A 22547-nucleotide genomic window follows, 5' to 3' on the forward strand; every position below is an offset into this window, starting at 1 on the left:
GCAGACACATATTGCAGTCTGGGCAGACCTGTGCTGCCCCTGGGCCCTTGGCTCTTCTGGGCCCCATACCCGCATTTGCCGCACCTCTGCCATGATCTCTCGCCGCTCCCCCGCCAAAAACATTCGCCGCACCTCCGCCACGATCTCTCGCCGCACCTCTGCCACAATCTCTCACCGCACCTCCGCCACGAGCTCTCACCGCTCCCCCGCCACAATCTCTCACCGCACCTCTGCCACGAGCTCTCACCGCTCCCCCGCCACAATCTCTCACCGCTCCTCTGCCACAGAAACAATTGCCGCACCTCTGCCACGATCTCTTGCCGATCCTCCGCCACAAACATTCGCCGCATTTCCACCATGATCTCTCACCGCCCCTCCGCACCAAACATTTGCCGTACGTCCACCACGATCATTCACCGAATCTCAGCCACAATCTCTCACCGCTCCTCCGCCTCAACCATTCGTCGCACCTCTGCCACGATCTCTCGCTGCTCCTCTGCCCCGACCTTCCCGCTCCTCTGCTGTACCTGGGCCCCGCCAATGTTCCTGCCCACGCTCCAAATGGCGACCTGGGTTTTGATGATGACACCCAGTCACCCACCTCGAAATCGTCGCACACTTGGAGCAGCTCGCGCTGGAAGTTGTAGTGGTATGCTGCACCAGCTCTTTTTATAGCCTGACCTGCGGAGGTGTTCTCTCGCAGGTCGGGGGGGGGGGGAGTCACGATGTTCCAGGCCTGAAACAACTAGTGTAACTAGTGTAATGTCAGCATGGAATGAATAAGAAAGTTCAGAGCAGCAGTTACCATATTGTGGGCATAGCATACGGGTCCCGAGAGAGCTGAAAGTGCGACGGTAACACAATCCGCAGTGTTGCACGTCGCTTCACGTCGGCGTTCCTCTCCCCGGCAGTACATGAAAGTGCTGCAGCAAAGAGGTCACCAAGGATCCCGTTGACCGGGTTTTCGCCGCAGAGGGTCAAATCGCGGCAAAAACCTGTTCGCAAAGTCGGCCAAAATCTAACCAGAGTACAAAAGCCAGGAAGTTCTGCTAAACCTATATAAAACACTAGTTCGGCACCGCACTTTAGGAAGGACGTGTAGGCTTTGGAGAGGATACAGAAAAGATTTACTCGAATGATTCTGAGGATGAGGGATTTCACTTACGTGAATAGATTGGAGAAGCTGGGGTTGTTCTCCTTAGAGTAGAGAAGTCTAAGAGGATATTTAATAGAAGTGTTTAAAATCATGAAGAGTTTGTACAGAGTAAATAAAGAGAAGCTGTTTCCAATTGCTGAAGGGTCGATAACCAGAGGGCACAGATTTAAGGTGATTGGAAAAAGAATCAGCGATGACATGAGGAAACACTTTTTTGCAATGAATGGCTAGGATTTGGAATGCACTGCCTGATAGGGTGGTAGATACTCACTCAATAGAAGCCATCAAAAAGGAGTTAGATTGAATGAGAAAAAATTGCAGGGATATGGGGAAAGATTAGAAGTGGGATTAATTGGAATGCTGTTTGAAAGAGCCAGTGCAGACTCGATGGGCTGAATGGTTTCCTTCTGTGCTGTACAATTCTAATTCTATGAATTCTACTCTTCTAGCCTCAGCTTTCATCTTTCCTCCATTTTAATACCTTCCAATTTGTCAGCTTTCAAAAGACAATTTGAAGTGGTAAAGAGAATGGAGCATGCTAATATAGTGATCTTTATTAAGAATAGCTTTTGTAGAGAAATTGTGTACACTACTAAGAATATCTTTAAGACTTGAGGTCTGGCTGAATTATGCGAAAAAAATATCCAACTAAAAAAAAACACAGTAACATGACCGAGAATATGATACGGTAAAGAAAGTGATGGTCAATTTACAAATAATTTGTTTCAAGACCGTGAACTACATTCAGTATCCTTTGTACTTGCTGGCGTCAATGGGATTTGTTCATCACCACCTATTAGAGGCAGTGGGTCTTCTCTTTTATGAGAGAGTCTAAAGATGCAGGACTTAAGGAGGAAAGCATTGAAGAACATGCTAAGGGATGTTGCGGTCCATGGAATCTGAATGAGCACCATTGGTTAACTTGTAATCTGTATATTGTTCTTTAGAAGGCAAATATTCACTGGCTTGGCTTTCAGTTGAAAAAAAGGCTGATGGTAATTAGTTGGAAGAGATTCAACAATATCCCCACTTCCAGATGTTGTACTGAGATGTTTACACCATTTACATTAGGGAGATAAACAAACTTATAAAAGAAAGTTTAAAAAAATTTAAATTTGGACATGTATTCCATTTAGGTTAGAGATATCCCAGTTTTGGAAATCTTTTTGTTTGACCTTTTTGGAAAGCAAGATCCCAGTGCTCCTCACGTGTTTCCTGGAGCGAGAAAGAAAGGTTAGCTAGGTAAGTATAATATTTTTACTTGCTGTTGTCATGACTGTATGCCATTTCTTCTGGTGGTTCTTGCTCTTATCCCAGCTGTTATATGGATCAAGGAGCGAGTTCCCTTAGAGGTCCCACCTCTTTTGATCTTAAATTTCCATAAACCATAAACAAAAAAGAAACAGGATGACTGTCGTACTACAATGCTGGCTGCATATTAAACATTTAGGATGTTTCAAAAAATTAATTTTCAACTAATATCATGGAGATAGCAAAGTGACTCGGGTAGTTTATCCATGAACTCACCAGGGTATTCATTTGTACAGCACAGATGGTGATGGATAATCTACATCTTCTCAATAAGCTGCTTTCGACCTTCTATTTCATTGAAAGCTCTTTATGTAATATTCAATAATTTTCCATGTTCAAACACGTCAACATGTAGTGACAGTCTGTCTTTTCAGACTATCATTCTTATCATTTTACTTCACCAGGAAGAAAAGTCTATGAAAATCTATGCTTCATTCTCCTTCCGCACACTCTCCCCCCCCCCCCGCCCCCCCACAGCTGGTTTAGTGTGTTTTTACAGTGAAGCAGTTTAGAGCAGTGTGGAGCATCCCAACAACCACAACTTGCATTTATAGAGCGCTTTTAACATAATAAAATGTTCCACGCGCTTCACAGGAGCGTCAGCAAACACAATTTGATCCACATAAGCAGATATTAGGACCGGTGACCAAAAGCTTGGTGAAAGAGGTAAGTTTTAAGGAGTGTTTTAAAGGAGGAGAGAGAGGTAGAGGGGGAGATGTTTAGGGAATTCCAGAGTTTAAGTAGCTGAAGGTACGGCCGCTGCTGGTGGAATGATGAAAATCGGGGATGCGCAAGAGGCAAGAGTTGGAGGAGCGCGGAGGGTTGTAGGGCTGGAGAAGGTGACAGAGATAGGGAGGGGTGAGGCCATGTCGGGATTTGAAAACAAAGATGAGAATTTTAAAATTGAGGTGTTTCAGTGGTACATAACGTGACCCAAACAAAAGCAAACACGCAGCTTCTTAATCACACTCTGCACAAAGTATCACAATTGACGGATTTGGGAAATTGCTCAACGTTTCCGCAAGGGAACATTTTGTAATGATATGTAGAGCATTTCTCCATCTCATTTCTATCCTGTGCTTCTTTGAATATGGAAAAAAGAATTGGGAATTGTCCATGAGCAAAGGTAGTTTGACTACAGAATACAACATTCGCATCCTTGTCCAGGCCAACATCCCCAGCATTGAAGCACTGACCACACTTGATCAGCTCTGCTGGGCAGGCCACATAGTTTGCATGTCAGACGCAAGACTCCCAAAGCAAGTGCTCTACTTGGAACTCATCCACGGCAAATGAGCCAAAGGTGGACAACGGAAATGTTGCAAGGACACCCTCAAAGCCTCCCTGATAAAGTGCGAAATCCCCACTGACACCTGGGAGTCCCTGGCCAAAGACCGCCCTAAGTGGAGAAAGTGCATCCGGGAGGGCGCTGAGCACCTCGAGTCTCGTTATCGAGAACATGCAGAAATCAAGCGCAGGCAGCGGAAGGAATGTGTGGCAAACCAGACTCCCCGCCCACCCTTCCCTTCAACCACTGTCTGTCCCTCCTGTGAAAGAGACTGTGGTTCTCGTATTGGACTGTACAGCCACCTAAGAACTCATGCTAAGAGTGGAAGCAAGTCTTCCTCGATTCCGAGGGACTGCCTATGATGATGATGATGATGACAATATTAGCACAATACTTGACTCTCCAAAAATCTGGACATCTTCTCCTGCATTTTATAATTTCAGAATGGATGAAGATACTAGCATCATGCCAACAACTAGACAGAATAGTAAAGAGCTCTTTTGATGGAAAACTGTCATGCTAAATTGAAACATTTTTGGAGCCAAGCCATGTAGCAGGTTTTGGGTCAATGGGACTTGTTCAATCTCTGATTACTAACTGAAAATTTTTAGGCATCAACTTGAAAATGTAAGGACATTTAATAACCATGCTGTTGCCAAATAGAAGTCAATTAATTCAGCCATGGAAGATATGGACAAGTGAATAGGCGCAGTTAAATGAAAGCTTTCCTCTCCCCTTAACTGGCAGTTGGAGTATAATAGGAATTCAGATAAGGTGAATTTCTGTCAATTTCATTTTATCATCTATGAATACATATATTTATTTTTGACATTCCAATTAGTTTTGATAATATCGGAGTCCTTCAACAAATACTTTCCATTTTACTCCATTTGAAATGCAGTTACGAAGGCCCTCAGTTAATTTAATACTGTGCTAATGGAATTTGATCTTATTGTTTAGTGCGTACAAATGAGATATATTAAAGAGCAAAAAAAAGTACATGAGCATGTTTCTTCATGTTCATCTTTTTGTCTTAATTATCATATTACACTCGAGGGCCATCCTCTTGTGATTTTCCTTGATTTTTTGAAGAAAGGGATCATGCAAGCATTCATCGCAGCGTGATGTGAAAAATAATCACACAAAAAAATTATATTAAATTTTTAACACCATTTGTAACAGTTTGTCTCCACTTTAAAATACCAAGCTTATCATTAATTTCATATTCTTTCTCTGCCACTAAGATAAATATAAAATTATAACATGTCGATTATTTCTATCCTACATACCTTTAGTTGCATAGTGTATGCTCTGGGTATTTTATTACTTCAAACCAGAATTGGATTACATTCTTTGGGCCCGAAATTGGTGAAGGTCCCAAAGGACCATCGATGGCTGCAGAGGTACCTGACGGTTCTTTGGGCGGAATATTCATCAACAAGGTCCCTCGAAGGTCGGCGGGTGGCAAATGAGGGACTTACGCCACCAATTTGGGCGGCAGCGGGCGGGAGCTCCCATTCTCGGTGGCAAAGACACTTGCCGCCCAAGTACTGCTGAGGATGGAGCTGGGCCCATGGAGGGTTGAACAGCTGAAAATAAAAATCAACAGGAAAAAATAAAAACATTAGCGGAATACCTTCAGGGGATCCCATCCAGGTAAGTTGCTGTGGAAAAAAAATATATAAAATGTTCACTAGCCTTTTTTTCAGGATCTTCAGACTTACCGTCGGGGACAGACCGGCCTCCAGCCAACGGTCCACCCCCTTTCTGCCGCCGACTCCCACCCGCATGAATATGGGAGCTCGGCGGGCGGGAGCTCAGTTACGCCACTCGGCCGTCCGCTGATGTCAGCGGGCGGTTCCCGGCGATTCTCCCCCCCCCACCCGCTCCACCCACCTAGAAAGTGGCACTGGGCGGATCTTGCAGAGGAATGTCGGTGGCAGTGGGCGGTAAGTTGATCAATTTTGGGCCCATTGTGATAAAGGTTTAGCTTGTATGGACTAATTAATTTCCATCTATCTGTTTCTCTCGAATCAGTATTTGTAATAAAATATATGGATTATACCAGTATTTTGCCTTGTGGCATTCGGAATGTAATGTAAAAATGAAATGGGCTTAAATCCTATTGAGAAATCCAAAGTCTCGAGACTTAGATGTGAAATTAAGTTTACTGTGAATTAATGAATAAATAAATGTTTCTTTTTCCCCTCGAATTGGGCCAGTTCAGATCTATTTGGATTCAGGAGTGATTTCACGACCTATCGCAATGACTAGGACATTGCAGCTTTAAGGACACAATCATAAGAACATAAGAAATAGGAACAGTAGTAGACCCCTTGAGCCTGCTCTGCCATTCAATAAGATCATGGTTGATCTGATCATGGACTCAGCTCCAGTTCCCCACCCGCTCCCCATAACCCCTTATCACCTTATCGTTTAAGAAACTGTCTATTTCTGTCTTAAATTTATTCAATGTCCCAGATTCCACAACTCTCTGAGGCAGCAAATTCCACAGATTTACGACCCTTTGAGAGAAGAAATTTCTCCTCATCTCAGTTTGAAATGGGCAGCCCCTTATTCTAAGATCATGCCCTCTAGTTCTAGTCTCCCCCCATCAGAAACATCCTCTCTGCATCCACCTTGTCAAGCCCCCTCATAATCTTATACATTTCGATAAGATCACCTCTCATTCTTCTGAATTCCAGTGAGTAGAGGCCCAACCTACTCAACCTTTCCTCATAAGTCAATCGCTTCAAGTGAGAAGAAGCTTGCAGGGAACATTAAGACGGATTGCAAAATTTTCTATAGATATGTAAAGAGAAAAAGGTTAGTAAAGACAAATGTAGGTCCCCTGCAGTCAGAATCAGGGGAAGTCATAACGGGGAACAAAGAAATGGCAGACCAATTGAACAAGTACTTTGGTTCGGTATTCACTAAGGAGGACACTAACAACATTCCGGATATAAGAAGGGTCAGAGGGTCTAGTAAGGAGGAGGAACTGAGGGAAATCCTTATTAGTCGGAAAATTCTGTTGGGGAAATTGATGGGATTGAAGGCCGATAAATCTCCAGGGCCTGATGGACTGCATCCCAGAGTACTTAAGGAGGTGGCCTTGGAAATAGCGGATGCATTGACAGTCATTTTCCAACATTCCATTGACTCTGGATCAGTTCCTATCGAGTGGAGGGTAGCCAATGTAACCCCACTTTTTAAAAAAGGGAGGGAGAGAGAAAACACGGAATTATAGACCGGTCAGCCTGACATCGGTAGTGGGTAAGATGATGGAATCAATTATTAAGGATGTCATAGCAGCGCATTTGGAAAGAGGTGACATGATAGGTCCAAGTCAGCATGGATTTGTGAAAGGGAAATCATGCTTGACAAATCATCTGGAATTTTTTGAGGATGTTTCCAGTCGAGTGGACAAGGGAGAACCATTTGATGTGGTATATTTGGACTTTCAGAAGGCTTTCGACAAGGTTCCACACAAGAGATTAATGTGCAAAGTTAAAGCACATGGGATTGGGGGTAGTGTGCTGACATGGATTGAGAAATGATTGTCAGACAGGAAGCAAAGAGTAGGAGTAAATGGGGACTTTTCAGAATGGCAGGCGGTGAGTAGTGTGGTACCGCAAGGTTCTGTGCTGGGGCCCCAGCTGTTTACACTGTATATTAATGATTTAGACGAGGGGATTAAATATAGTGTCTCCAAATTTGCGGATGACACTAAGTTAGGTGGCAGTGTGAGCTGCGAGGAGGATGCTATGAGGCTGCAGAGCGACTTGGATAGGTTAGGTGAGTGGGCAAATGCATGGCAGATGAAGTATAATGTGGATAAATGTGAGGTTGTCCACTTTGGTGGTAAAAACAGAGAGACAGACTATTATTTGAATGGTGACAGATTAGGAAAAGGGGAGGTGCAACGAGACCTGGGTGTCATGGTACATCAGTCATTGAAGGTTGGCATGCAGGTACAGCAGGCGGTTAAGAAAGCAAATGGCATGTTGGCCTTCATAGCGAGGGGATTTGAGTACAGGGGCAGGGAGGTGTTGCTACAGTTGTACAGGGCCTTGGTGTACAGTTTTTGTCTCCTAACCTGAGGAAGGACATTCTTGTTATTGAGGGAGTGCAGCGAAGGTTCACCAGACTGATTCCCGGGATGGCGGGACTGACCTATCAAGAAAGACTAAATCAACTGGGCTTGTATTCACTGGAGTTCAGAAGAATGAGAGGGGACCCTATAGAAACGTTTAAAATTCTGATGGGTTTAGACAGGTTAGATGCAGGAAGAATGTTCACAATGTTGGGGAAGTCCAGAACCAGGGGTCACAGTCTAAGGATAAGGGGTAAGCCATTTAGGACCGAGATGAGAAGAAACTTCTTCACCCAGAGAGTGGTGAACCTGTGGAATTCTCTACTACAGAAAGTTGTTGAGACCAATTCACTAAATATATTCAAAAAGGAGTTAGATGTAGTCCTTACTACTAAGGGGATCAAGGGGTATGGCAAGAAAGCAGGAATGGAGTACTGAAGTTGCATGTTCAGCCATGAACTCATTGAATGGCGGTGCAGGCTAGAAGGGCCGAATGGCCTACTCCTGCACCTATTTTCTATGTTTCTATTTTTTTCTATGTTTCATCCCCAGAATCAACCTAGTGAATCTTCTCTGAATTGCCTCCAAAGCAAGTATATCCTTTCAAAAATTGGAAACCAAAACTGCACGCAGTATTCCATAAGAAAGACTTGCATTTAACCAGTGCCGTTCATGATCTCAAAAAGCTTAGCAGCCAATGAAGTACCTTTTTTTTTGAAGTGTAGTCACTGTTGTAATGTAGGGTAAAAAAGCTTTATAATACGTAGTGTATGGTTCATTTCTTTATAATAAATACATAGCAGTCACAGGAAGCCCTTTACATTCAGGCCGCATGTACCGGCCATCTCTATTGTCTTTTTGACAAGTCAACTAATCATCTACTACACTCAGGCTGCCCAGTGCTTAGCAACAAAATGAGTTAATAAAATAATATATTTTTTAAATAAACGCTCGATATTGTAAAGAATGACAGCAGTGAATGAAAGGCAGTGTTTCAAATTTGAGTTCCACCAGCACTCGGCTAATGATGAAAATTTGCTCATAATTTATAGCATCATCCAAACCTCTTGTAACTCATTGCCAGTCATCTATTTCCTATATTTATTCAGTAACATGTGCACGCACATAGAGAAATCTACCGAGGAAATGGTATGTAAAAATAAAAAGGTATGTCATTAAGTATGATTTAAGAAATAAGCAGTGGATATATCTGAGGTTCGTATGTGCTGAACTCGGCATTAGTACTGCTTTTGAAGTTTAGTGCAGATTATATAGGAATGGAAATACATAAAGTTGGATGATGGTGTAGGAATAGTCAACAAGATTCCCAATGATATAAATATTTGAGAAGGTTTGAAATGTAAATGGCACAGAATTGTAAAGACATTGTCAGGTTTGCTCCGTGCACATTATTTACTTTTTAAAAAAAACGACAGGCTTGATATGACATTGGAATATTGTGTGAATGGAATATTCCCCACTTCCATTTATAGTTAATCGCTGATATCAGCTGAGCCGTATGGAGTAGTCAATGAGTAAAACCAATGTGTATCCAAGGACTGTTTGTGTTGGAGAGAGTGTGGAGAGACAAATGTACTAGTTCCCTGCTCACATATCTACTATTGTTTGGATATAGAATGCCATTTGTAGAGGTGCTGGCAGGTTTCAAACCAGCCTCTCCTGTTAAAGTGCCTGGCCAGATACTCTTTGTGGAGAAGTACTCTTAAATAGGCATCTTATGAAGTCAATTAGAGGTCACTTGTTAAAAGAAGTTTCAATAGATCGGCTGCTAGTAAATCCCCAGCTTTTACCTCTGGGGGAGGCCAGGCTATTGAGGTTACAGGCGGGGAAAAGCATTAAATAACTGGTTTTCTTTCTCTTTTGTGAAATGCTTTTATACTTGGAAATGTGATATCTCAGGTGTGACTGATACCACCAGATGCAAGAAGCAGCACCTCCTGAGGTTTGAGGCATTGTTTCCTGAGACCCTGCTCCAACACTGCTGCCTGAGTGCAGCAAGCTCCTTCTTAGCACATTACAGCTGCATTGCTTGCAATATCCCATTCATCCAGTTTAGTTTGCTAAAGGGCTCCTTCAGGTGCCTTGTTCTTCAGAAGCACTTTATGATACCTTGCTGCTTAAAGCATCATTCTATTCAGTTAACTCAGTTTGAGACTTTTGGTCAAAAGACAATCAGGCCGTAAGTTGCCTCCATTCTTCACTGGTAGTGTCCGATGTTCCTGTGGCATTTGGGTAGACAAACATTCCAACTAACAGATAACCTCTGAATAGGGTAGCCAAATCTAGTTGGATATATTACCGGAGGTTTGATCACATGACCTCTGTCCTCCAACCGCCCCGCCCCCATGCTCCCGCTATTGGTTGCCCAACACGCTCGTCTTAGCAGCGCACTGCCTTCCCACACTGATTGGAAAGCAAAGAGACCGGTAATTACTCGATTGGATGATTCTTGGCTGTCGGTCAAACAACCTTTATTCCCATATCCAATATTTTTATAACTAATAAACACGAGTATTCAAATATTTTTTTTAAAACCAGAGTTCCTTTGAATTTTCTCCTGGTTTTCTCACAGTAATGTCCTGGAGGTTAGTCTTTAATTCCTGGAGATTCCAGGGCAGTCCTGGAGGATTGGCAACCTTACCTCTGAATCACGGTTGACCTAAAGTAATTAAGCCACTCTTTTATTTCTGTATCATTTCAAAGCAGATTGGATTGGATTTCTTTGGTGAGCTTGTTTTACCTGGAGGGCAGTCTGCACTCACTTTCAGTTTTTCAGCCAACAAATTAAAAGCTGGCTGTTTTAAAATTTTGAGACAGTTGGGAAGGGAGTTAAGCCAGATGAGGTGACAGCTAGTGAACCTTAGTTTAAAGTCTGTGTTTACAGAGAAAGTAAGAGGTGTCTATTGTCTTGTGTATCAAACAGGGTAGAGAAATCTATAATTCACTGTGTGATACTGTTTACTCTTCATTTAGATGTCTTGTGTAAATAAAAGCCATTTGTTTAGTGAAAGTCTGCCAAGAGTACACAGTCAGTCCATTTTCGAAGAGAGATGAATAGCGACCTGTTCGTATGTGATGCACGTGATTCCAGGGGCCGGTGTACAGAGTAAAGGTTCTGTGTTATGGTGCCCTGGGTCTTGCTGTCAATTACCGAGGTATTGGGCACTACGGATCTTAATGGGCATGAGGTCCATTTACGGGAGTGCCTTGTGTTCCTGAACCCGAGAAAATACCCGGCATAAAAGTATAAAAATGTGTCTGTGGCAGAAATTTGCATTACACAGTGTGATGTGTCTGAAGTCTGATGGACAGGAAGTGCATGCCAGACATGCCATTTTTTTTACAATGCTAACAGCTGATGGTGAGTCAGGGGATATGCTATTTTGCAACAGTCGGAGTGTTATGCCATAACGGGCCATTGGTTTATGGTGATTGAATCCTTCAAATTGACCAAAGAAACGACAAATACTACAAATCTCACAGATCTGTTATTCATCGAGGCTCTCAGTCCAAGTGAGTAGAAGCAACACATTACCTCTGGTTGTCTGCCCGTTCCAATTTGTGTGTGAACCTCGATGTCGGTAGCTGGAGCTCCTGCTGGAAAGAGGTAGTGGACCTAATGAAACTTTATAAATCATGGTCAAGTAAATTTGTCAAGATCAATGCTATTTTCAACTCTGCACACCTTGTTGCCACCAGTTCCTCTTCCCATTTATAATCCCTGTGTGGTATAACTTGGGCTGCGGCCATCTCCAGTGATATTTAAACGGATCCTCAGCTGCTTTCTGGCCAAAGACTGGAAAGTTCTGGGAAATGTTCCGCTTGTGTTACTTTGTTGGTTTGGCGATTTAGAGTCATTTTGAAGTGCTTGTAGCAGCTGTTGGAAATTCTAAACGGGCTTCTGGAAACACATTTTTTTTCTTCAGGGGTCCTTCTGAAATGCCACTTAGATAAGAGGAGGAGGGATAGCATCAGGAGCATGGACCAAACACAGTTGCAGGGAGAGCAAATAGAAAGAGACACGGTCACTGGAATCCTGAGCCTCCCAACACAGTTTATAGGCCCAGGATAACATGTCTGGAGTTCTCTGAGGATCAGTGCATGTAGAGGTGGCACTTCTCTAGGGAGGTTGCCACAGAATTTTGTCACTTTCTGCAATATCACTGCAGGATTTCCTCAGGGCAGTATCCTCGGCCCAACTGTCTTCAGCCGCTTCATCAATGAACTTCGCTCCATCATAAGGTCAGAGGTGGGGATGTTCACTGATGATCGCGGTGTTCAGTTTCATTCACAGTGCCTCATAATGAAGCAGTCTGTGCCCCATACAGCAAGACCTGTACAATATTCAGGCTTGGGCTAGTAAGTGGCAAGTAAGATTCACGCCACACAAGAGCCAGGTAATGACCACATCCAACAAGAGAGAATCTAACCACCTCCCCTTCACATTCAATGGCATGACCATCATCAAATACCTACCATCAACATCCTGGGGGTCAGCATTGACCAGAAACTTAATTGGACCAACTACATAAATACTGTGGCTACAAGAGCAGGTCAGAGGCTGGGTATTCTGCGGCGAGTGTCTCTCCTGCTGACTCTCTAAAGCCTTTCCACCATCTACAACGCACAGGATTGGAGTGTGATGGAACACTCTCCACTTGCCTGGATGAGTGCGGTTCTATCAACACTTGAGAAGCTCAACACCATCCAGGACAAAGCAGCTCACTTAATTGGCAGCACACCTTAAACATTCACTTCCTCCACCACCAGCACACCATATCTGCAGTGTGTGCCATCTACAAGATGCACTGCAGCAACTCACCAAGACTTCTTTGGCAGCACCTCCCAAACAAGCGACCTCTTATAACCTAGAGGAACAAGGGCAGCAGACGCATGGGAACACCATCAACTCCAAGTTCCCCTCCAAGTCACACACCATCCTGACTTGGTAGTTTATCGCTGTTCTTTCATTATCACTGGGTCAAAATCCTGGAACTCCCTACCTACTGTGGGAGTACCTTCACCACACGGACTGCAGCAGTTCAAGAAGGCGGCTCACCACCAGTTTCTCAAGGGAAATTAGGGATGGGCAATAAACACTGGCCTTGCCAGTGACGCCCACATCCTATGAATGAATTAAAAAAAAAGACCTGCAACCAACTGCCACAGATAGCACAGATAACAATGCATGTTGCAGTAAAGGTCACTGCAGCCCTCAACATCTTCGTCGCTAGCTTGTATTAAGCAGGCAACTGGTGTCGTCTTTGCTAGAGCAAACGTATTCACCAATTCCTCATGGCTACCCAGATGGAGCAGGATAGACGCCTGAAGTTCACACAGATTTCAGGAGTCCCCAAGTTCCAGGGCGCCAATGACTGCATCATGGGGCTGAGAGCTCTGTCACATGGTCTCAGCGTCATCACAAATTGCAAAGGCTTCCACCCCATTAATATGCACCTGGTGTGTGATCACCAGGAATGCATCCATGTCCTAACTTGGGGGGTGTCAGGACCGCCCTCCAGGAGCTGCCTGTCTTTTACAAGGAACTTATCAGGGTCTGGAACAAAGTCTCCACCAAGCGCAGCTCTCCACCGGCTGGAGTGGCGGCTGTCCTGCAGGAGCCGCTGCTCGGGATACCGTACCTCCACGACCGAGGTTTTATGTGGCGGTTGGAAGAGAGGGCTGTGGCTGGTGAGGTGACCAGGGTCAGGGACCTGCTCGATGGCGGAGGAGCGGGCTGGATGGCGCCAGGCACGCTGGCGCGGCGCCTAAATCCAGCCAACGTCTGCCGCGCGGCCGAAGCCATCGAGTCGCTAAAAACAGCTTTGGGCCCTGACTCTGTTAGGTGCATCGAGGAGGCTCAAGCACGTGGGGAGACCCCGTCCGAACTGACCCCCGTCCGGACAGAATTCCTCATCGGCGCCAAACCCCGGAACCTCCCTCGGGAGCCGGCGCCTCACAACTTGAGCCGCCTCGAGGAAATCCCCTCCGTGCCTTTCAGTTCCGCGCGGAGGGGTTTCCTGTACGGGCTGCTCCTGCACACTCTCAACTTTGCCATCCTCGCCGGCCGTCCGGACACGCCATGGCGTACCATCTTGCCGTCCGGAGGAGGCGGGGGTCCCCGATGGAGGGCACTCTATGCGGGAGTCCTCCCACTATTCATTGGGGACTTGGCCTGGAGGGTGGTGCACGGAGCAGTGCCGTGCAACAAATTTTTAAGCCGGTTCACAGACTCCCAGGCCGCCTGCAATTTCTGCGGTCTGGAAGAGTCCGTGTTCCATGTTTTTATGGAATGCACGAGGTTGCAGCCCCTGTTTTATTATTTAAAGGGGCTGCTCCTGAAATTCTGGCTGCACTTCAGTCCCACTCTCCTGATCTTTGGGCACCCTGTGCGGAGGGGAGCGGGTAGGTCCGAGGGCCTCCTCGTAGGACTGCTCCTGGGCACGGCCAAGGGTGCCATCAGCCGGTCCAGGCAGCGGGCGGTCGAGGGGGTCGTTCAACCTGACTGCCTGCCTCTCTTCCGCGCGTACATCCGGTCCAGGGTGTCCTTGGAGATGGAGCACGCGGTGTCCACCGGTACGCTCGCGGCCTTCCGCGAGAGGTGGGCACCGGAGGGACTGGAGTGCATCGTCACGCCCGGCAACCAAATTTTAATTTGATTTTATGTTTTAAAGTTTAATTTGTTTTAATTGCCGGTGCTTTTAGTGTCCCCCTCCCATTTTATAGGGGGCACTGGAAAAAATTTGATTTTAGTGCCCAAAAAAAAAACAAAAAAAAAGAAAAGAAAAACAAAAAAAAACCACAAAAAAGAAAAAAATGGCCTTGTAAATGTCTGGTGTGTCATCCAGGTCGGGTGGCATGGTTTAATGTTTTATGTGTTTCAGATAAACTCCAAAAAGAGTTGCATCCATGTCCTCTAACTGGCAGCTGTCATGATGCTTTTACCTTGCGGCAAAACTCCATTCCCCCCATTCTTTGTCCTTGCACAGCAAGGCTGGCTGCTTTGGGGAAAGGTCTAATTTCCTGCACACTTAGCTTATGACTCCTCTCAGGAACCCATACTCTGTGCCCAAACTACGCTGTAGTCAGATGCATAGGTCAACAAGAGCCGTTATCGAGCAGACCATTGGAGTCCTCGAGCATCAATTCCAGTGCCTGAAATAAATAAATAAATAAACAAACAGAAAATACTGGAAACACTCAGCAGGTCAGGCTTTCTTTCTGTGGAGAGAGAAACACAGTCGATGTTTCAGGCCGATGACCTTTCACCACAACTGGAAGAAGTTAAGAGATTTAACAGTTTATATGCAAGTACAGAGGCAGAGAATGGCAAGGAGGGAGGTGAGGGGGGCGGGGGTGCAGACAAAGCGGAAGATGTGTGATAGAGTAGGGGGCAGGTTTAATTAATTCACAAAAAGATGATGGTGCGCGATGAAAGGGGGTGTTAATGGGACAAGTGAAGAAACAAAAGATGGGTCTAGCGGAGGTGTACATGGCAACAGCAGAACCATTATCAGTACCTGCTGTCTGAGAAAAAAGGAGCAGTGGTTATTATCTAAAATTGTTATTATCTAAAGCCCCGTCTGCTCTCTCAGGTTTCAAAGAAGAGCAGGGCAGTTATCCCTGGTGTCATAAGAACATAAGAAATAGGAGGAGGAGTAAGGCCATATGGCCGCTCGAGTCTGCTCTGCCATTCAATAAGGCATGTTGGCCTTCATAGCAAGGGGATTTGAGTACAGGGGCAGGGAGGTGTTGCTACAGTTGTACAGGGCATTGGTGAGGCCACACCTGGAGTATTGTGTATAGTTTTGGTCTCCTAACCTGAGGAAGGACATTCTTGCTATTGAGGGAGTGCAGCGAAGGTTCACCAGACTGATTCCCGGGATGGCGGGACAGACCTATCAAGAAAGACTAGATCAACTGGGCTTGTATTCACTGGAGTTCAGAAGAATGAGAGGGGACCTCATAGAAACATTTAAAATTCTGACGGGGTTGGACAGGTTAGATGCAGGAAGAATGTTCCCAATGTTGGGGAAGTCCAGAACCAGAGGTCACAGTCTAAGGATAAGGGGTAAGCCATTTAGGACCGAGATGCGGAGGAACTTCTTCACCCAGAGAGTGGTGAACCTGTGGAATTCTCTACCACAGAAAGTTGTTGAGACCAATTCACTAAATATATTAAAAAAGGAGTTAGATGAGGTCCTTACTACTAGGGGGATCAAGGGGTATGGCGAGAAAGCAGGAATGGGGTACTGAAGTTGAATGTTCAGCCATGAACTCATTGAATGGCGGTGCAGGCTAGAAGGGCCGAATAGCCTACTCCTGCACCTATTTTCTATGTTTCTATGTTTCTATGTAAGATCATGGCTAATCTGATCATGGAATCAGCTCCACTTCCCTGCCCGATCCCCATAACCCCTTATCCCCTTATCGTTTAAGAAACTGTCTATTTCTGTCTTAAATTTATTCAATGTCCCAGCTTCCACAGTTCTCTGAGGCAGCGAATTCCACAGATTTACGACCCTCTGAGAGAAGAAATTTCTCCTCATCGCTGTTTTAAATGGGCGGCCCTTTATTCTCAGATCATGCCCTCTAGTTCTCGTCTCCCCCATCACTGGAAACATCCTTTCTGCATCCACCTTGTCAAGCCCCCTCATAACCTTATACATTTTGATAAGATCGCCTCTCATTCTTCTGAACTCCAATGAGTAGAGGCCCAACCTACTCAGCCTTTCCTCATAAGTCAACCCCCTCATCCCCAGAACCAACCTAGTGAACCTTTTCTGAACTGCCTCCAAATCAAGTATATCCTTTCGTAAATATGGAAACCAAAACTGCACACAGTATTCCAGGTGTGGCCTCACCAATACCTTATATAACTGTAGCAAGACTTCCCTGCTTTTATACTCCATCCGCTTTGCAATAAAGGCCAAGATACCATTGGCCTTCCTAATTACTTGCTGTACCTACATACTATACTTTTGTGTTTCATGCACAAGTACCCCAGGTCGCGCTGTACTGCAGCACTTTGCAATCTTTCTTCATTTAAATTAAAACTTGCTCTTTGATTTTTTTCTGCCAAAGTGCATGACTTCACACTTTCCAACATTATACTCCATCTGCCAAATGTTTGCCTACTCACTTTACCTGTCTATGACCTTCTGCAGATTTTTTGTGTCCTCCTCACACATTGCTTTTCCTCCCATCTTTGTATCATCAGCAAGCTTGGCTACGTTACACTCAGTCCTTTCTTCCAAGTCGTTAATATAGATTGTAAATAGTTGTGGTCCTAGCACTGATCCCTGCGGCACCCCACCAGTTACTGGCCAATATTTATCCCACAATCGGTATCACTAAAAATAGATGATCTATTTGTGGGAGCGTGCTATGCACAATTTGGCTGCTGCATTTTCTACTTTTTTTTTATTTGTTCCTGGGATGTGGGCAATTGAGTGTTGAGGTCAGAAGGCTTTAAGGTGCCTCATCGAAGGATGAGGCGCTATCTCTAATGCTTGCACGAGCTTCATTGAAACAGTGACCGAGGCTGAGGATAGAGAGGTCAGAGTGGGAGTGGAGCAGAGAATTCAAGTGACAGGCGACTGGATGCTCAGGGTCACGCTTGTGGATTTAATGGAGGTGCTCAGCAAAGCGATCATCCAATCTGTGTTTTCTCTCCCCATTGTAGAGGAGACAGTATACTAAATTGAAAAGAGTACAAGTAAATCGCTGTTTCACCTGGAAGGATTCGGCTGACTCGGTCTATCTCTTTTTCCCTTTTTAAACAAAGGTACAATGTTAGCAGTCCTCCAGTCCTCTGGCACCCCACATCTGTACCCAGAGAAGATTGGATAATGATGGTCAGAGCCTCTGAGGTGAACGATCAGCCATGAATGATCTTATTGAATGATGGTGCAGGCTCGAAGGGTCGAATGGCCTACTCCTGCATCTATTTTCTATGTTTCTATGCTATTTCCTCTTTTGCTTCTCTTAACAGCCTGGGATACATTTTATCCGGGCCTGGGGATTTATCCACTTTCAAGGCTGTTAAGCCCCTTGATACTTCCTCTCTCACTATGTCCTAAAGTCTACTTAGTGTTGTGGGAGAAAGGGGTTGCAAGCAGCATTCAGTTGTGGGTGCCTGACATTGCTCAGGGAGTGAGAGAGTACCACATATTACTCACTACTGCCTTGGCCCAGCATATTTGTGAATGGACTTAAAAATTTAAAAACGGCATTCAACTACTCAGGAAGTCTGGCATGTTTACTTCCATGAAATATAATCAATCACATTGATTGCTCTTTGGGTTTAGCTTGGATGTGATTTTACATTTAATTAATAACTGGAGGTTACTGAGGCTGCTTTTTTGGAATTGTCATGTAGCGTTAGGTGCTGTTCCATTGCAATCAATTATTCACGTAATAGTGGCCAGTAATTTGTGATCAGCAGCGAATCAAAGGCGTTCACCGCAGGCCCCAATGTAAGCTTCGCACAAGGATCTCGTGATCTCTGTGGCAAGAAGTTCGGCTTTTCTGATGCATAATTGAAATCAACGCAAGTTAATTTGAATTCCCAGCGAAGAGCTACTGTGCTGTCCACATGCTGCCTGAGCAGCCAACCGAAATGCAGAGTTCTCACAGCGAGCGAACCAGGAAGTGAGCAAGCTCCTTCGATTCTAACTTTAAAAAAATGTTAGCGAGAGCAAAACAAAGATTGAGACCCTCGCATGGGGAAAAAAGGAAACCTGAAATAAAGATGGACAAACTTCAAAAAGAATATATTTTTTTAAGTTTCTTAAAAATTTTAATTTTTTATTAAAATGAATAAGTTCGACACTCCACAAAATTAAATTAGGTTTTTCAGTCAACATGTACGTCTAATCCAACAGGGTTTAATTTTTAGTGGGAAATTTAACAGCAGTATTACTGCAGAAGAACCAAAGTTTTCATCAGTTTCCATGATTTGAGAGATTTCACTGAGTGCTGGCTCTGGCGGGAGGAGGTGGCCACAGCGCAGACTGTGTCAGAGCACTGAACGACAAAACGCAAATTGACCATTTCCGCGTTAGGCTGCGCATGTGCTAAATCCTGAAGTTGCGGTCAGTTTCAAAGGCGAAATGACGCCAAACACTGCAAATTCCGGGCCGTTACGTTTACAGTACCGCTTAGAGGTTCAGTATGTTTGCAGTCCTGTGACCGCTCACAGTTTCTATTAATATACATTTCATGACTCTTACTGAGCTTACAGAAAGTTAAGTAGCAAATAACCCTATTGGCCATTATTTAATTGATTGCATTTATCTTTATAATAAAAATGAACTGAACTCTAACCTTTTTTAACATATTCAGAATGTCAAATTGTTAAAATTAATTAACTACGTCGGGTTATTTGGAACCACCGATCGACTGTAGAATTAAGTCCTCAAGCTGTGTAATTTTCCTTACGCATGAAGTTTTATCATATTCACGGACTAGTTTGACTTTTAACCGAGGAGCACATACCCATGAAATTATAATATTTGCAGAAATGATAAACAGTAATTGAATTCAGAGCTGAGAATTGCATTATTGACTGCAGGGGAGTTTTAAATCCAAAGTGTGTTAATCGCAATTTCTCTGACATTATATAAGGTTTTGTCTCACTTGCTTTAACCAAAAGGGTTTAATTTGTCCCAGGTGAAGCTCTGAGCTTCTTTTGTATTCAGATATGCAGATGATAGAATCATAGAAATTTATGGCACAGAAGGAGGCCATTCGTCCCATCGTGTCCGCACTGTGCAAAAAAGAGCTATCCAGTTCTTGATCCGTAGCCTTGTAGGTTACAGCACTTTAAGTGCATATCCAACCACTTTGTACATGGATGAGGGTTTCTGGTTCTACCATTCTTTCAAGCAGTGAGTTCCAGACCCCCACCACCCTCTGGGTGAAAACATTTCTTCTAATCCTTCTACCAGTTACTTTCAATCTATGCCCCCTGGTTATTGACCCCTCTACTAAGAGAAGCATGTCCTTCCTATCCACTCTATCTAGATCCCTCATAATTTTATACACCTCGATTAAACCTCCCCTCACCCTCCTCTGTTCCAAAGAAATCAACCCTTTACTGGAAAGGTATCATCTCTACACTCTCTCAAACCTACTCCCGAGTTATCAAATATTTAAATCAAACAGCCATGTTTCATTTTAATATGAAGTCTGTGAACTTTGCTCTGGTGGCTAGAAAGCTTACATTCTGCGATTCAGTCCTGATGCTGTTGCTCATGGGTATGCTGTGGCAGCATCACAAATACAAATACAGATGCAGCTTTTATTAGTTGTTATATTTTCATTGTTTGTGCACTGAACTCTATAAATGTTCTTTCTCGTATTTTCAGCTGTGACAGGAGAATTAAACCAGAACTGTGACCTTGTTTCTAACAATGAGGCAATGTATGTTTGAGGACTGGAATTCCAGCTTTAGAATTCCAAGTGAGCTTGACACTAACATTCTTGGTCTGAACTCTATAACTCTCATATCACGTCTAGCAAATACTGGTTGGGATTGGTCCGTAATCTAGCTGCACTGCATTATTATATCCTTCGTAAGGATTTGTCTCTGTACTATGTGTAATTACAATATGAACTGCAACCAATTTGAAAATGTTTGTATGACTGGACAACTTGTATTCTGGGACACTGACTAATTTTGTTATTTTTAAAAATTCATTCTTGGGATGTGGGCGCCACTAGCGAGGCCAGCATTTATTGCTCATCCCTAATTGCCTTTGAGAAAGTGGTGGTGAGCCACCTTCTTGAACTGCTGCAGTCTGTGTGGTGAAGGTACTCCCACGGTGTACCAGGATTTCGACTCAGCATTGATGAAAGAGCAGCGATAAATGTTCAATTCAGGATGGTGCGTGACTTAGAGAGGATGATATTACCATGCGTTTCCTGCCCTTGTTCTTCTAGGTGGTAGAAGTCATAGGTTTGGGAGATGCTGTTGAAGAAGCCTTGGCTAGTTGCTGCATTGCATCCTGTAGATAGTAAATACTGCAGCCATGGTGCGCCAGTAGTGGAGGGAGTAGATGTTTAAGGTGGTGGATGGGCTGCCAATCAAGCAAACTTCCTTATCCTGGATGGTGTCGAGCTTCTTAAATGTTGTTGCAGTTACACCCTTCCAAGCAAGTGAAGAACATTCCATCACACTGCTGACTTGTTACTCTTATATGCATGTTACAAAAAAATGCTATAAATATGTGAAGCCATAATATTCAGCTCCTGCCAAGAATTCTTAACTCCCGACTTTACCCTTTCCCTGACTGCTCACTCAGTTTGAACCAGACAGGTTCAGTCTCAATGTCCTACTTGACCCAGAGCTGACCTTGAAACTCCATATCCCATCAGTATCCCACCAAGACAGCATACTTTCAATTCTACAACCTTGCCTGACTTCACCCCCACAAAAAGCCCTTACATTCCTTCCTGAAAACCCTCCTCACTGGCTTCCTGAGTTTCTCCTGACTCAAGCTCCAAAATTCTGCTGCTCGCATCCTGTCCCACACATTCCTCATGCCTTGCCTTGCTGACCTCCACTAGCATCCTGCCTCCTAGCACATGAATTCAAAGTCATTTACAAATTCTCGATGACTTCACTCTTGAAGCCACCTTCAACCCGATATCCCAGCCTCAATGGTCTTCTGAATGTGGGCCATTGTGACTCTCCCCCACCCCACCCTGCATCTCTCACAGCACTTCCTGGTAGTTGGTGCATGTTCCACCGACTTTCCACCCAAGAGTTAAAATTCCCCCTACACTATAAATTTAAACCATCGATATTGCAACGCAGGTCAACTGCACAGGTACAAATCTGGCTTGGCTTCAAGTTTTTTCTTACTTTTGATTTATTGTGGAACGTAGAATTTTAAGTAGTCAAACTTAAATTGAATCAGTCAGGTTTAAGTCACTTTCTCTTATTGTCAATTCTCAGAATATTTGATTTCTGAGTATAACTACTAACTGTTGAAGTGATTCTCGGTACCGATCAATCTCATTGTTCGCTTTTTTTTCAGACTGGCCAACAGCGTTGGTGGGAACAAGAAATCACAATGGATACTGTGATCCAGACAGGAGAGTTAATCACACACAACCTCACTGAACTCTTGAAACCTGAGGCTTATGAAGTTCGTCTGACCCCTATTACACGATTTGGGGAAGGTGATTCCACCATTCGAGTCATTAAGTACACTGATGGTAAGAATGATCACACTGTGGAACATTTCAAACTCTGACAATTGCTATAAAGAGCCATGGGAAATTGAATTGCTTGAGGTAATTTCAGCAATTTCTCAGATTGTTCAAAATTTAAAAAATTAATGTTTTAACTTATTCTCTCATTATATAGAGCATGTGTTACATGATTTTTATATCACAGATAAAGCAGATCATATATCATTGGTGTCATCTGTTCATACCTTGATTTTTATGGGTTGAAAAGCTCTTTGATTCACTATAGCTCTTTGAAATAGGATCCTGATACAGTTTTATAATATTGCACATTTCAGTTGATGATCAGTAAAATTTCTCTTTGATGATAATTAACTCCAAGACACACATGGGTGCATGGCACTTGGGAATCTTGTCAAAAAGGTCCTGATTATAATTTGTAAGCACATAAGCACACCACTGGATTATAAAAGAAACTG

The 22547-nt window shown here is 44.0% G+C and overlaps 1 protein-coding gene across 1 annotated transcript in view; it reads left to right on the plus strand.

The window, feature by feature from the left end:
* Window positions 1-22547, plus strand: part of mdga2a (MAM domain containing glycosylphosphatidylinositol anchor 2a) — an 842847-nt gene that overhangs the window by 664902 nt on the left and 155398 nt on the right. The window contains exon 13 of the mRNA XM_070877927.1: window positions 21915-22095. Within this exon, the coding sequence (XP_070734028.1) occupies window positions 21915-22095 (181 nt within the window). The remainder of the gene's footprint in view (window positions 1-21914; window positions 22096-22547) is intronic.

Source organism: Pristiophorus japonicus, chromosome 4 (assembly GCF_044704955.1).
Source record: "Pristiophorus japonicus isolate sPriJap1 chromosome 4, sPriJap1.hap1, whole genome shotgun sequence".
Classification (NCBI taxonomy): domain Eukaryota; kingdom Metazoa; phylum Chordata; class Chondrichthyes; family Pristiophoridae; genus Pristiophorus; species Pristiophorus japonicus.